This window comes from Carlito syrichta, unplaced genomic scaffold (genome assembly GCF_000164805.1).
Source record: "Carlito syrichta isolate Samal-C Ts95f unplaced genomic scaffold, Tarsius_syrichta-2.0.1 Scaffold305182, whole genome shotgun sequence".
In the NCBI taxonomy this organism is placed as follows: domain Eukaryota; kingdom Metazoa; phylum Chordata; class Mammalia; order Primates; family Tarsiidae; genus Carlito; species Carlito syrichta.
This window is the reverse complement of record NW_007249278.1, coordinates 261,537-276,064: the sequence shown is the minus strand read 5'-3', so window position 1 is coordinate 276,064 and position 14,528 is coordinate 261,537. Positions and strand designations below refer to the sequence as shown.

Here is a 14,528-nt window from a genome sequence, read left to right as displayed (position 1 = left end):
TGATGAGGTTTAAAAAGGCTCAGATTTTGAAGCATTTCAGATATTTAAAAATTTTCAGATTAGGAATATTCAACCTGCACATAACCCAATACTATAAATTAATATATTTTATGTTAATTAAATATACAACTGCTTACATACTGATGTTTATTATCTATAGAAACATTATAATCATTTGACTAGAATTACCTTACTCTAAATTACAGTTGAACAAGCCTCACAAACTATCTAAAGTATCAGTAGTTTTGGCACTTGGCTAGAAAATGTATGTTCGATAAAGCAGGAAAATTGAATTTTTAAATTTTGCGAAGCAGCCGGGCTTGGTGGCTCAGCCTGTAATCCCGAGTCTTTGGGAGGCTGAGGTGAGTGGATTGCCTGAGCCCGCGGGTTCGTGACCCACCTGGGCAACTTGGCGAGACCTCATCTCTACAATAAATCAAAAATTAGCCGGGTGTGGTAGCGCGCACCTGTAGTTCCAACTACTTAAGGATCGCCAGAGCCCAGCAGGTCGAGGCTGCAGTGGCCGGGAGCGGCCACTGCACTCCAGTCTGGGCGACAGAGTGAGACTCCAACTCAAAAAAAATAAAAAAAAATTTTTGTGAAGCAATGAGAACATGGTTGTGCATGTTACCAGGAAGAAGAAAAGGAGGCAGGTAATTTTCTGGAGAAGAAAATTTGAGAAGGTAGACTGAGGCAGGTTTGGGTGGGGAAGTGGATAGTTAAAAATCTGACCCAGAGAATATCCTAGAAAAAAATGGTATAATACACGGTCATTCGACACACTCTTAGAGGTCCTAGGACTGATACTCAATAGCTCTTTCCAAAGTGAATATCCATTTTGAGTACTGGGAAATTCCTTCTCTAAGAAAATGTAAGAACCTCCTAAATCCTTATCTTATGCAGGAACTAAATTGCAAACTGTACACTCACCAGTTGATTCTGGTAGGCAGTGACTGCTGTAAAAACAGTCTCTGGAAAGATAAATGTTCTAAATTCTTCAGACTTCAGATTGAGTAATGAGGCTGTGTGGTCTTTCTTCTTAATGATATGCACCCTTGGCTGGTATTTATGCATCGAGTTCAAAATTATCTGCAACAAAAAAATGGGAAGCACTGAATTTTACATACTTTCACTGCTAAACAGGCCAAATTACAGGAGGCAAAGAGAGAACCACAAAATATACAATTTCAAAGTCAGTTTTAAGATAGGACCTACTCTTTTCAGCCTTAAGGCAAATCATTATCACAAGATACTGCAGAGATATCACTGTGAATCACATGTTAGAAAAATAACCGCAAATAACACAGGTTGTTTCAAGTGTCCTTTCTAAAATGATGAGGAGGAAGGTCATCTCAAGGATAAGTTTTATTTGCTATTTAAAATAAAGTCTTTAAAATATTTTTTGTTTACTAGTCTGGTTAGACCAAAGAACACGTGTCTAAATTTTCTAAAATAAGAAATCATATATTTAGAAGTCAGATTGTTATTTATGGTGAAAAAAATACAACAATTTAGAAAGGCAATATGGTGTTACCCAGACCTGGGTTAGAATCCAAATCTGCTACTTTCTAGTCCTTTAATCTTGGGCCAAGTGATCACACCACTCCAACCTCCAGTCTTCTCAAATGCAAAAATAGTACTAACCTCAGGACTGTAAGGAGGTTTAGACAGCGTAACCCTTGTTAAAGCACAGAAACAGGAAATGCTCAGTAAATGTGAACTGTATTATTATTACTTATGACAGCTTCTTTGATTTCTCACTTCCAGTTATAAAACTAAACTTGAATCACAGTGATGGTTATCTTCCACTCTGTAGCTAATAAAAGCTGTCAAATACTTAGAAATCATAAACATATCCTTGCTAATAAAGCAGCCAATAGATAGCATTTTTGTGTGTCTTTTAAATAAAATGTAAAAATTTGTCTGTAAGAAATTTGGGCAACAAAACGTACTTTCAGATATAAAAGGTTTCCCACATATTTCCCCCAACAGCCAGACAGCTACCTAAATCTGCAAAATCGGGTATGTGTTTCCTGTATGCCCTCCTCCCCGTGGACCTAGCAGAGAGCCTGGTTCTCAGGAGGCATTCCATAAACAGTGTGTCAAGATTGATGGCGCTCACTGCTGGCGGCTGCTGCTAATATTGCAACTGATGGCTGCCCTGTTTTCTTGGGTAACCTGGGTGTTGGGAAAGAGTGTTTTCACTGATTGACTTTAGCAGAGTTAAATACTAGTCACTGTGAAATAACTGATATATATAATCAATCTCTCTTGGTGCTGAGATATAGGCCAACTTAAAGTTGCAAGGATTGAATTTTAAACACACTGCTTTTTTAAAATCCCTAATTGAGCCGGGCTCGGTGGCTCAGCCTGTAATCCCGCGCCTTTGGGAGGCTGAGGTGAGTGGATTGCCTGAGCCCGCGGGTTCGAGACATGCCTGGGCAGGCAAGACCTCATCTCTACAATAAATCAAAAAATTAGCCGGGTGTGATAGCGCGTGCCTGTAATTCCGGCTACTCGGAAGGCTGAGGCAGACGGATTGCCGGAGCCCAGCAGGTCGAGGCTGCGGTGGCCGGAAGCGGCCACTGTACTCCAGTCTGGGCGACAGAGTGAGACTCCAACTCAAAAAAAAAAAAAAAAAAATCCCTAATTGGAGCAGGAATAACTGAAACAAATGAGATCTTCAAATGAACCAAAAGAAACTTTCTAAAAAATGATAATGTAATCCCTTTGTATAATGTGTTTACTCCAAGGAGCTCAAGCAATCGATAATCATAAAACTTAAATAAACCTGAAACAACAAAAGCAAACATCTTCTTCCTAATATTAATATAAGTAAAAAACGGCATTTATAATACATTCTACTGAGAATATAGGAAGAATGTTCAAATCATACTCAACTCCCCCCACCCACCCACACACACCAAAATGGAAAAGCCCTAAGCCTTAAATAAGCTTTCCTCTCACCCACTTCAACCACCCAAAGGTCAGTTTCCTTTGGGAAAGGGTGCCAGACAGACTCAGAACCCAGACTGAGATTCTCAGACCCAGAGCTCTCTGATTCTCAGCTCAAGTACTCCTCGGGCTAAGGGTCACTATAGAAATATAGACTCTGCTTCACTGAAGAAATACATTCCTGAGAATAAGAAAGTTTCCTTTTGTAAAGCTAAAACTATATTTATAAGAGAGGCTTCTTCAGAACTGATTCAAAGAAGTTGGCTAAATAACACCAGATCTGAATCTTTCCTCATAGTTTTCAGAACCCATTAATTCTGGTGACAAAGGGTTATACTAAATATGAAAGTTTCAAGCTAAAATACATATAAGCAACCATAGAAGACTAAACAGTTTGTCAAGGTCTATCCTTGGCATAATCAGGTTAGAACCCAGATCTCCTGAAACTCAGTTTAATGCTGTTACCACCCCTGAAGTTGACACTAAAAACAACAACAAAACAAAAAACATACATTTCAATTCTGGACAACAGATCTCAAAATAAATTCCCAAGTCTTTTTGGAAAGACCCAAATAATTCCTCTAAAAGTTTCACATATAGAAAATACCAGAACCATAAAGGAATTTCATCTTTCCCTGTAAAGATTTCAATTAGAGTCTAAGAAATTTTAATATGAATGACATTAAGAATGATCATTGACCTACAAAAAAAATCATTTAGATACTTCATAAATTTCAACCTGGAAAAAAAATCTGTCCATGGAAGCATCTTTTAAAAAAAGAAAAGGACAGTATGTCAATAACCTTAAAGATTATCTTTTTCAATACATAAAACAGAAGCTTATTAACCTACTTCCAATATCCCAAGAGTACCACCAGAGTGTCGACATTGACTTGGTTGTCAGCGAATGGATGGTACTAGCACCTGAAGTTTTTTATTTGGTTTCAGTTTAATCTAACCATTTGAAACCATATCTAGAACTCTCTTATTAGCTACCTAAGATGATCTTTACTGAGAGCGGTTTGAAACACCTCCTCTAAATTATGCAGAGCCAATAAAAATTAAAACCTTAAGTAACAAAAGTCTTACTTAGTAAAAGAGATAAGACAAAAAATAATTATATCAGAATATCTAAACCAAGGGGAAAATATGTAAATACCCATATACTTTCTGGTAGTAGAAGCAAAAAGGAAACAGTATTCTCTTCATTAAGAAGTTCGCAAGCTGGGCTTGGTGACTCAGTTTGTAATCCTGCGCCTTTGGGAGGCTGAGGTGAGTGGAATGCCTGAGCCTGTGGGTTCGAGACCCGCCTGGGCAACTTGGCGATACCTCATCTCTACAATAAATTAAAAATTAGCCGGGCGTGGTAGTGCGCGCCTGTAGTTCCAGCTACTTGGAAGGCTGAGGCAGAAGGATCGCCGGAGCCCAGCAGGTGGAGGCTGCAGTGGCCAGAAGCGGCCACTGCACTCCAGTCTGGGCGACAGAGTGAGACTCCAACTGGAAAAAAAAAAAAAAAGAAGAAGTTCGCAGCCAGGCTCGGTGGCTCAGCCTGTAATCCCGTGCTTTGGGAGGCTGAGGTGAGTGGATTGCCTGAGCCCATGGGTTTGAGACCCGCCTGGATAACTTGGCGAGACCCCATCTCTACAATAAATAAAAAATTAGCCAGGCATGGTCGTGCGTGCCTATAGTTCCAGCTACTGGGAAGGCTGAGGCGGAAGGATCGCCAGAGACCAGCAGGTCAAGGCTGCGGTAGCCAGGAGTGTGCCACTGCACTCCAGTCTGGGCGACAGAGTGAGACTCCAACTCAAAAAAAAAAAGAAGAAGTTCGCAACAGAAAGATAAATACTGTATGTTCTCACTCACATATGGGAGCTAAAAAAGTTGATTTTATAGAAATATAGTGGAATAGTGGTTATTATAGGCTGGGAAGAATAGAGAGGAGGAAAAGACGGGGAGAAAGGCTGGCTAAGGGGTACAAAATTACAATTAGGAGGAATAAGTTCTAGTGTTCTAAGGTACAGTAGGGTGACTATAGTTAGCAGGAATTTATTGTATATTTTGAATGTTCCTCAGACAAAGAAATGACAAATATTTGAGGTGATGGATATACTAATTACACTGATTTGATCCTTACACATTATATACATGTACCAGAATATCACATATACCATATAAATGTGCACAACTATTAACTAAAAATGTAGAAAGAAAAAAATAAGTATACAAGTCTGTCTAAACTATCCTTAGCATAAAGATTTTTATGTGAATCTTTATTTAAGAGCATGGAATCACACCCTAGACAGTGCCTTAAAAAGGAATTTTTTCAAGTGTACAAGGGCCTGCATCATGGCAATTTGTTAATTAACTACTGATAAGAACTCAGAGCTCTAAACTCCCTTCTCCCAGAGAGGGAGAAGTGGAAGGAACTTGAACAGAGGAAGTTTTGTGCAACTTGTCCATTCCATCCCAGGGTACCTGCACAGTCCAAGGTGTGGTACTTACATGGCCATGTTGATCCAGTTCATTGTTGGTGAGTTTCACCTTTTCAAAAGATACCATCTGTTTGAGTAGCTGCTCACCAGTAAAAGGAGAGTCTGGATGCACGTAAAGCCTAAGAAAGTTATTAAAAAAAAAAAAAAAACTTTATACAGACATTATTTTAAAAATCTGTCTCTGTGGGTTATAAAATGCTCTGATTCTAAAAGAACACATAAACCCTATAAAAGTAGTAAATTTTATATGCTCCATACACCTCAAATTTATTATTGCAGTACTGCAATGCCAAAACAACTCTAAAACATGTAACCTACTTCTTCATGTATTAATGATCCAAAAGAGGTAATACTTTAAAATTTTTCTATTACCTGCTGAGCAAGTCATTTTTTAAAGATGGGCTGTTTTATCCATCTACCTAGTTAACTACAGACCTGCTTCTGCCAAATGTAAATCTTATTGTTGGAGGTGCTTTCAAAAGAAAGACTAGATTACACAAATTAGCACAATAAGTTTCTATTATAAGCAATGAAAACATAAAGAATTTAAAAGAGAAAATAATTTTAGAGAATTAATTTATTTAAACTTATAAGGTGCCTTGGCTTAAAGTTCTTTATAAATATAAGATAGAGTAATTTAAATATAGTGACATAGAGAAATTTTAATAGTCCACAGTTGAGAATCTATTCCTCCTGGTACATTAAACACTACTGCTTTCATCATCATCTGTTTATGTGCTCACTAAATGGGAGTTAAAACAAGCTGGATAAACTTCAAATTATTCAACCTATTTACTTGTAAACCGCTTAAACCAAAAAAAGTTCTTTGATGGAGATCATTTGTCATTTATTGATCAGTTGCTATGTGCAGGCAATCTTTTACTCACATACAGTTAAATGCATGCCATTTGTTCTACCTGTGACCATCACTTTAAGTACAGTTCGTTGTAAATCTGAATCCTAGTATCTTCTTGACATAAGCCTTTCCAAAGTCAGAGAAGGACTATAGAACTAATGAGGAGAAACAGAAATCTTTGACTTACCAGGAAAAATTCCTTTGTCTACATAACAGGTTATTTATACCTAAATTTTACATAGGAGCCTTACAACTACAGTTAAACATAAATATTTTGGTTGGGGGAAAAAATAAGGGGGAAAATATTTCAAAATCACTCCTTGCAATATTCATATAAAGAACAAGAAGTCTGTGCCATGGTATGTCACACAGAGGATGAAGAACAGAGGAATTGTATACACATGCTGAAACTCACAAAGCCCACCAGGAACCATGCACAAAAGAGGCTGACAGCACCAGAGATTTTTACCAGACCTATAAAAGAACTTTAAAGCTTCAGGTATGTGTTTGTCTGCCTGTTTATTTCATTGTTTTCAGAAGAAGTGCACATAATTGTCTTTCAATTATTCTTTGATACAGCATAACCACTTTTCAAGTGTCATCCCTCCAAGGCTGTAACTTCATGAGTATACTTGTTTTACTGATCAGAATCACATTCTTTCCTCCAAAAAAGTCCAAAACTATTCAAAGTCCTAAAAGTTGATAAAATGTTTCCTCTTTAAGGATTACATTCACCATATGTAATCACATTAATAAGATATAAATTTATTATATATCAATTATGTACTTACAAAAAGAAAATGTCCTATATGAAAATATAATATTACTTTATACCATAAATAATGTCTTGCCCATTATTATAAGCAAATGATATTATCAAGCATTATTTCTTCTGATTAGCAGTGACTGATTGATGACCTTCAATCTGAAATAAAATGATTCAAAGACCTAAAACCACAAGAGATTTTTACCCTCAATACACAAACTATCACCTCCCAAGTTCTTTATTTTTCCCCTATGGAGATAGAAAATATAGCAAATTATTTATTTTAATATTAATAATAAAGAATAATTGCTAAATTATCTAGAATAGTTTTATCCCATAATGCACTAAACACTTTTATTTAATATCAAGAAAAATAAGCTAAACTGGAATGAATGAAAAAATACACAGGAAGCTCCTCCTCTCTTTAACCCCAGGGACTTAAAATTCCAGCAATAGCTTAAACATGCTTCAGTTAAGATAGTGTATTGGTACACACTTTCTTTCTCCAACCAGAACAGATTAGTAACATAAACAAGACATGTCATATTTCCAAAGTCCTGCTGGCCTGCACGAGTTCCCCATACCTTCAGATAGGAAGAAAATGTATGTTAAATAAGAATGATTAACTTCTCAGAGGAAAGAATAGAGAGAGACAGAGGAAAAAAAGAGGGTTTGCTTGTAGAAAATGGTTAGGAATCTGCTCAAACTTCCTCTCTCTCTTTCTCTCTTTCTCTCTCTCTCTCTCTCTCTCTCTCTCTCTAGTTTAAAACAATGTTGAAAAGTTTTGAAGGAAACTCAAGAACAGTAGTAAATTTAATTTAATTTTAGATGTATTTAACAGTAAATAGTAGTGAACACTAATTTTAATATCTACTGTAAACTGGTAAATCTTACCTAAACAAAAAGGGAAAAAAAGTAGCAATCTTTAAAAAAATTTCTTAGTCCTGATCTATTTAATATTCTGATTTGGAAGGGTCAGGAAGCTATCCTTCCTAGTCTCTTGTGAGAATGGAAAATTCTGAAAGACTGCCTTTAATCCCTTCTCTAGTTCACTCAGCATACTGTAAACACAATAAGATGATCAACTATGAATTAAGTTGACTATTCTATCTGAGCTGTATTTGTAATTGTTTGTTGACCCCGTGTTTTGACTATGACTCCAGACTAGACACTTACAAAGAACCAACTATAACTTAAAAGTTCCTAAACATGTACATTTAAACAAATTCTTAGCTCTGACATAAACTTTCAATCAATTACAAAAAAATTAGATAGTCATAAAATAACTTTAGAGCTGTAAGTTTGGTTTTAGAACCCAAGATGCAAAGTTAGCTAATATTCTTTGTTTTGTATTAAAGTAAGCAGTTAGATTCCTGTGATTTCAGCTAATATTATTCATATAAGCAAATACATGCTTCCCCCCAGAATGCTCATGTGGCTAGTGCAATAACAACAAGATTTGCTTGTGATTTTTTTAAATAGAGTACTCCTGGGAAAAAAAAAAAAAAAAACAGCATAAGCAACGAATTCCCAAAAAAAAAAACATGATTTCTAATATACACACTAAATAATGTTTTATGTGAAAGAATACTAACCTGTTATTGAATTACATTTACCTACTAAAATTACAAAGGGAGGGAAAAAAGTTTGTTTTTTTCAAAAACTTAAAATTTCTGAGCCTTTTACTGGTCAAAAACCACTTAATTCTACCTAGATGATAATTATTATGTACAAATATAACCACATGAATAACAAATATTTCCTATAAGCAGCCACTTTATACAAGGCACTCTTTTAAAATAGACTTTAGGACAACGATTTCATCAGCAGGCTTATTAGCTCCAGTTCTAAGCAGCAATTAGAAATTATGTCTACATTTACATATATACAAAATGGTCTATATCGCTAATGAATACCCAAATGAAAATTTAAGAAAAACTTTGACAAGGAATTGCTGTATAATAAAAGACGAAATTAAAGGCAATATTTTCTCTGTGCACAAACTACCCTTCTCAGAGACTAGCCCATGTTTTAGATAGTCAATCCTGAGATGTCCAGGCTTGGAATGCTCTCTTGCCAGACCTGCTTAAAATTCACACAAGCCAGAGACTTTCTGTCAGAAGAGTTAATAAGCATTTTGCTCAGGCAGAAAAAAAAAAAAATCCAGAGGCACAAACCTGGCTGGCAGTGGTGGGTCAGCCTTGCCAGCCACCAGCCAGGAGGACCGGTGGTAGGCATAGCGGTACCTCTTGTTGTCCACGGGGACGATGTCCATCAGGACTATGTACTTGGCCTCAGGATCCACACCAGAAAATGACACCCGGATGGTGGGAAACATCCTCCTAACACAGAGAGACAGAGAATGGGTCCTGTTCACATTACCTAATAAACTGACCCGAATTAGGAAGGGAGGGAAAGAGTCTGACTCCCCTCCCTATCCCTCCACAAACCTCCCTTTCGTTTTTTCATAAAGCTTCAGAGATGTGAATACAGAGACAGGGCTTTCTCCCAAGTGCAGATAAATATAAATGTCACCTTTAAAGGAGTCCTCGTTGCTAAGGGAAGTAAGTGTGTGTGTGTGTGTGTGTGTGTGTGTGTGTGTGTGTGTGTGTGTGTGTGTGTGTGTGAGATTAGGGAAAATTCTATGCATTTTGATGATCAAGCACATAAGGCTTCCCAAGACCCGAAGTTTCCGCAGCTGACCAAGTCACATAACCAACCCAAGTCCCAGGGAGAAAACTCTGCTCCTGCAAAACAAAAGCCAAGAACTGGGGAAGGGCAGAAGGGGTTGCCAGGATGGTTTCTTCAGAGACGCCGCTGGGTCCCCAGAGCTGGAGTGACCAAGTTCCTTGGGCCACCGACCTCCGAGTCTTTGCCCAGGGACCGCTGGCAGCCCCGCGGCTTCCCACCCGGCTCCGGCGCCAGGGGGCCCCGCACCAGCGCGCCTTCCTACCGGGAGTTTTCTCTCTTTACAAATTTCATTCTTCCGCCCAGGTTTTAATTTTAGTTTTTAATGGGAGTTGGCAGCTTCTGCATATTGAGGCTAGTAAAAGGCAAGCCACCCACCTTCCTTGAAGCACCCAGCAGCCCGCCCAGCACCCCGGGCACAAGTTCCTGCTCTCTCCAGATCCCGACCCTGCACACCCCAACACTTCCTGGCTGCAGGGAGGGGAGACAGTGCTCTCCCTCAGGGCAGCGCACGTCCCCGGTCCCTGTGCCCTTCTCATCAAAGTCAGGGTGGGGCTTCCTAGGGCCAGGTTCTGAGAACGTCCTCATCGCTGCTCCTTCCAAAGGCAAGTTGGTGGAGAGAAGCCATCCTGAAACGAAGCTGGCTCTTTGGGACCAGCTGCTCTCAGCCAGTTCCCTGAGTCACCCTGAGCCACCCAGGGCGTCTCCCTGACTCTCCATCCCCCACTCCCACAGGCCCGGCTACCTGCCCGACTTGGTGATGATCATCTCGGTGCCCAGCTCGTGGAATTTGTCCCAGAGCTCCTTGGTCTCCAGGCTGCAGGCAATTTTGGCCATCTCCTCGCTGGGTATGATGGGGGTGGTGGGGATCAGCGGCTCTGTGCACAGAGAGGAGGACGGGCTGCCGCCGCCGCCTGCACCACCAAACTCCCCGTGGGCGTCCAGGCTGGTCAGCTCCCCCAGGGGCTGGGCGCAGGACGACTTCTCCACGAATTGCTCTGGAAGCAGAGAGAATGGAGAAGGGCAGCTGACACTGTCAAACAGGAGAGATTCTGAAAGGGGAGCAGCATAACCAAAATAGGTGCCTGGATTTGACCCAGAAAAAGTTAAGCTCAAAAACTCCAGGAGGGTAGAGATGACCGATCTCTATACAAAATGTGCATGGGATTTCCCATGGAGTGACATGTCTAGTGCTTGCTTACTGAACCAAACAGAGTTTTCTAGAACTATGGCTTGTCATCACTGTTACTGAAACCCACTTCAGAGGATAAAAATATGAGGAGAAAGGGAAAGTGGTGATCATGAGGGATGAAAAACAAGTATTCTTATCATAATCCCTCCCAAATTCTAGATTCTAGTTTGTGGGACCTGGCACCACTCCTGCCTCTTTGACAACCAGAAGACCAAGGGAAGGAAGAGATCAGCCCCTTCCTCACTCCCAGAGGAACTTTCCCTTTTCTCCATGAGAGAGAAGGAAAGAAGAACCGGAGAGTGGAAGAAAATTAAGATATGGTTTCAAAAAAAAAAAATCAGTGTCACTACACTTCAGTGTCTGATTTTTGGTTTTCTAGGCTTGATGAGGAGCAAGTTAGATTAGAACACTTTAGTATGATTTCTCCCAGCCCGAGATCTTATGAAAGACGCTGCCATACAGAACCTGCTCACTCATACGAGCAAGTTCTGGCATTTTTTGTAACAGTCTTGGAACAATGACTCGGGTGATTTATATAATTTTTTTCTCCCCAGAAGATCCTGGAAGTGAGGAAAACAACCCCAACCCAAGGTAGGCAAGGTATTAGAGTGGGAAGAATGCTCTGCCATCCACCATCAGGCTGAAATACCAGTGACTATGACCCATTCTCCCCCACAGCTGATAAGGGCCTGGGACTACACAAGTCACTTTGATGGAATACAGGGGGACTTTTGTAATTGTCCCAATTATCTTCCATCCCTTAAAAAAGAAACTACTTGAATTTGCAATGTGAAGTTGATCTCTTAGACCTACCCTCACCTAAGTGGCCTCAAGGAATCAAAACAAGTTCTAAATGTATGTACATACACGTATATAATGTGTAAAGGCATATGTGGCTTGCATAGATCATAAAATGTTTTATCTTCCACAAATTAACTTGACATGGGGAAAACAGGAGATAGAGAACTTTTGCTTTTTTTTCTCATGCAATGATAACCCAACTCATGGAAACATTTTAAATTAAGAATAATCAAATGAATTGCCATCCTGTTTAAAAAACAATTCAAAGGAAGAGAACCAGGCCATGGCACAGTCGTATATTCTACAAATATTTTCAGAAACACATTCACATGATGTTGTTACAGGGATCAGAAGTAGCCATAAGTTTCTTCTTATTGTTTGATAAATGAAAAGGGCAACCTCCCTAAAGCCTGGACTGACCAATGCATCAGAATGGAAAGTGGAGGAGAAAGAAAATGAAATAGAAATGCTCCAGTGGACTGAATTAGTTTTTAAAAATAGACTCAGTATGTTTAAACAGGCAATCATGGAATGCATTGTAAACCTCCTCCTCACACCACAGTTTGCTCCAACAAAAGTCCTGCATTCTCTCCTAACAGAACCTTTAGGTGCTCCTGTTGCTAGAGTCTTTGGCTTGCAGTTACTGACTGGGTTCTGCTGGACTGGCCAGTGTAAGGGACAAGAATGCTCCCTGGTTCTTTCAGAGCCCATCTCAAAAGCCAGAGTAGGGACACTCATTTTACACACTGTTGGGGGTGGGTAGGTGGCAAGAAGGGCGGTGATTATGAGTTGGGAATGGCTTTATAGTGTAGGATTTAGAAATTTAAATAGAAGGTGATTTTTCTCAGGAAAATAAACAGAAGGAAGTAAGGATGAAATGACAGTGCAGCTGGAGCTGGCATGTCGCCCAGACTGCTGTCTGTACTTCTGTCGGGAATTTTGACTTAAAACTCTCTTTTTACTGCTAGGTAACAAACTGAGATGGGGGGAATGTGCATAAAGAATTCAGGGTCCCCCTAAATTGGAGTAAATAATGTTTGGAAGTTTCACAATATTACTTTGAAATTGGTAGGGTTTTTGTTGTTGTTGTTGTTGCTGTTTTTCTAAATGAGTGGGGTTTGTTTGGTGGGTTGTTTCCATTTCTTTGACAGGTTTAGATTTAGATAGGAGGTAGGTGGGAAAAACCAGGAAAAGGGAGAGAAAACCCTGGAGGAGAGACATTCTGACATTCTGTTTTCTGGAGATCTTCTGGTTTCTTATTCCGTGATTCCAAGTAGTTACAGGAATTTTCATTCTTTCCTCTTTCACTGCCCAAGCCCCTTATTTTCCATCTCCGAGACTTCCTCTTTCTTCTAATTATTATTATTTGTGACATAATATGTTCAAGTATTAGGAAGAAGGAGAAGGGAAAAATTGAGGAAGGTTAAAAAAGAAAAAAAAAACCCTTAAATCTGCTACATGATTATTTTCACTATTTTAAAGACACCAGATTATCAGAATGTGTAATAATTACTTCCTAGGGCCCTAAGAGGTGATGATGAGACCACTTCTTTCTTCCTCAAATGTAAAGCTATTTTTAAACATTTTTCTCGGGCAGTTCCTTCACACAATTCACCCGTTCTAAAGAGAACATAATCCCTCTTCTCCCTTTACTCTGAGTCTAGGGTCTTCTATAAATGGCAAGCGTTGGTAAACAAACAAGATAACTAAAAGTTGAGGAATTTGGGAAATGGTTACTGGTTAATGTTTTGCCAACCTCAACTGAAAATGATGACAGTTATAAAACGATGTCTTACTGATAAGTATGCTGCTTCTGTGAAGAAAATGGTTGAAAAGAGCCGGCTTATCCTACAGCACTTTACAGTGGCTTTAAGGGGCTGACTCGGTTGAGTCTATTCAAGTCGGAGGAAAAACAAAATTAAACTGGTTTCGTGTGAGGTCGTTTAGCTCTCCTTGGTTTCAAACGCACAAGCAGGTGTTAAACGCACAGTAAATCCTGTTGATCCTGAAAAGGGTTATTATTTATCCATGAATGTTTTATATACACACACGTTCGATCTGCGATCGCGATTTCAGACAAGTAGGAGAGCGACTAGCCCAGATACAACATGTGATACCCATAGTATTTAACAGACTGTGAAGCCCCCAAAGAAAATCGGTGCCGAAAGGAAGAAAAAAAAAAAGAGTTGCCGTGAGTCGCCGCAGCCAAAAGATAGAACAGAGGGATGCGCAGCATCCCCGTCCCCTGCCCACTGTGGAATGCCAGGCAGCCGACTTACCCAGGGGTTTGATGGTGTTCTCCGCCTCCTTCTCCTTGGAGCCGCCGCTGGACATCAGCGCGGCGATAGAGAAGGCGTTGGCCCGGGAGGAGAGCTGAGGCTTGGGCGACGCCGTGAACTCCATGGCCCCCAGCGCGCGGTCCTGGCCAGGGACAGAGTCTGCCGAACTGCCGCCCAGCTTCCCCAAGGGAGACAAAGACCCGAAACACAGCGCAAAGTTTCCTAGTGCAGTCACAGCGGAGCCGGGGACTCCAGCAGAGTCAGCTCCAGCCTCCCCGGAGCTCCGCACTGGCCTCTCCTCTCCCCCAGCGCAAAGCCCCGGAGCCGCGGAGACTTCGAACCAGCTGGAGAGGAAGGGAGAGGACCGACTGGGGGACTCAGGCGGGCGCGCAAGTCCCGGAGCGCGCGGCAAGACGACAGGCTGCGCCGCCCGAAGCCGGAAACGAGCATCCGCTGCGCCGAGCCCAGGGGTCCCAGACACGCCCCCCCACCCCAACCC

At 40.4% G+C, this 14,528-nt stretch overlaps 1 protein-coding gene across 1 annotated transcript in view; it reads right to left on the bottom strand.

The window, feature by feature from the left end:
- TBX20 (T-box 20) overlaps positions 1 to 14,517 on the bottom strand; it is a 54,044-nt gene extending 39,527 nt beyond the window's left edge. The window contains exons 1-5 of the mRNA XM_008061277.1: positions 14,030 to 14,517; positions 10,503 to 10,755; positions 9,247 to 9,411; positions 5,458 to 5,566; positions 931 to 1,089 (exon numbers count right to left, since the gene is read on the bottom strand). Coding sequence (XP_008059468.1) covers positions 931 to 1,089; positions 5,458 to 5,566; positions 9,247 to 9,411; positions 10,503 to 10,755; positions 14,030 to 14,153 — 810 coding nt within the window. The 5' untranslated portion in view covers positions 14,154 to 14,517. The remainder of the gene's footprint in view (positions 1 to 930; positions 1,090 to 5,457; positions 5,567 to 9,246; positions 9,412 to 10,502; positions 10,756 to 14,029) is intronic.
- Positions 14,518 to 14,528: the final 11 nt, after the last annotated feature.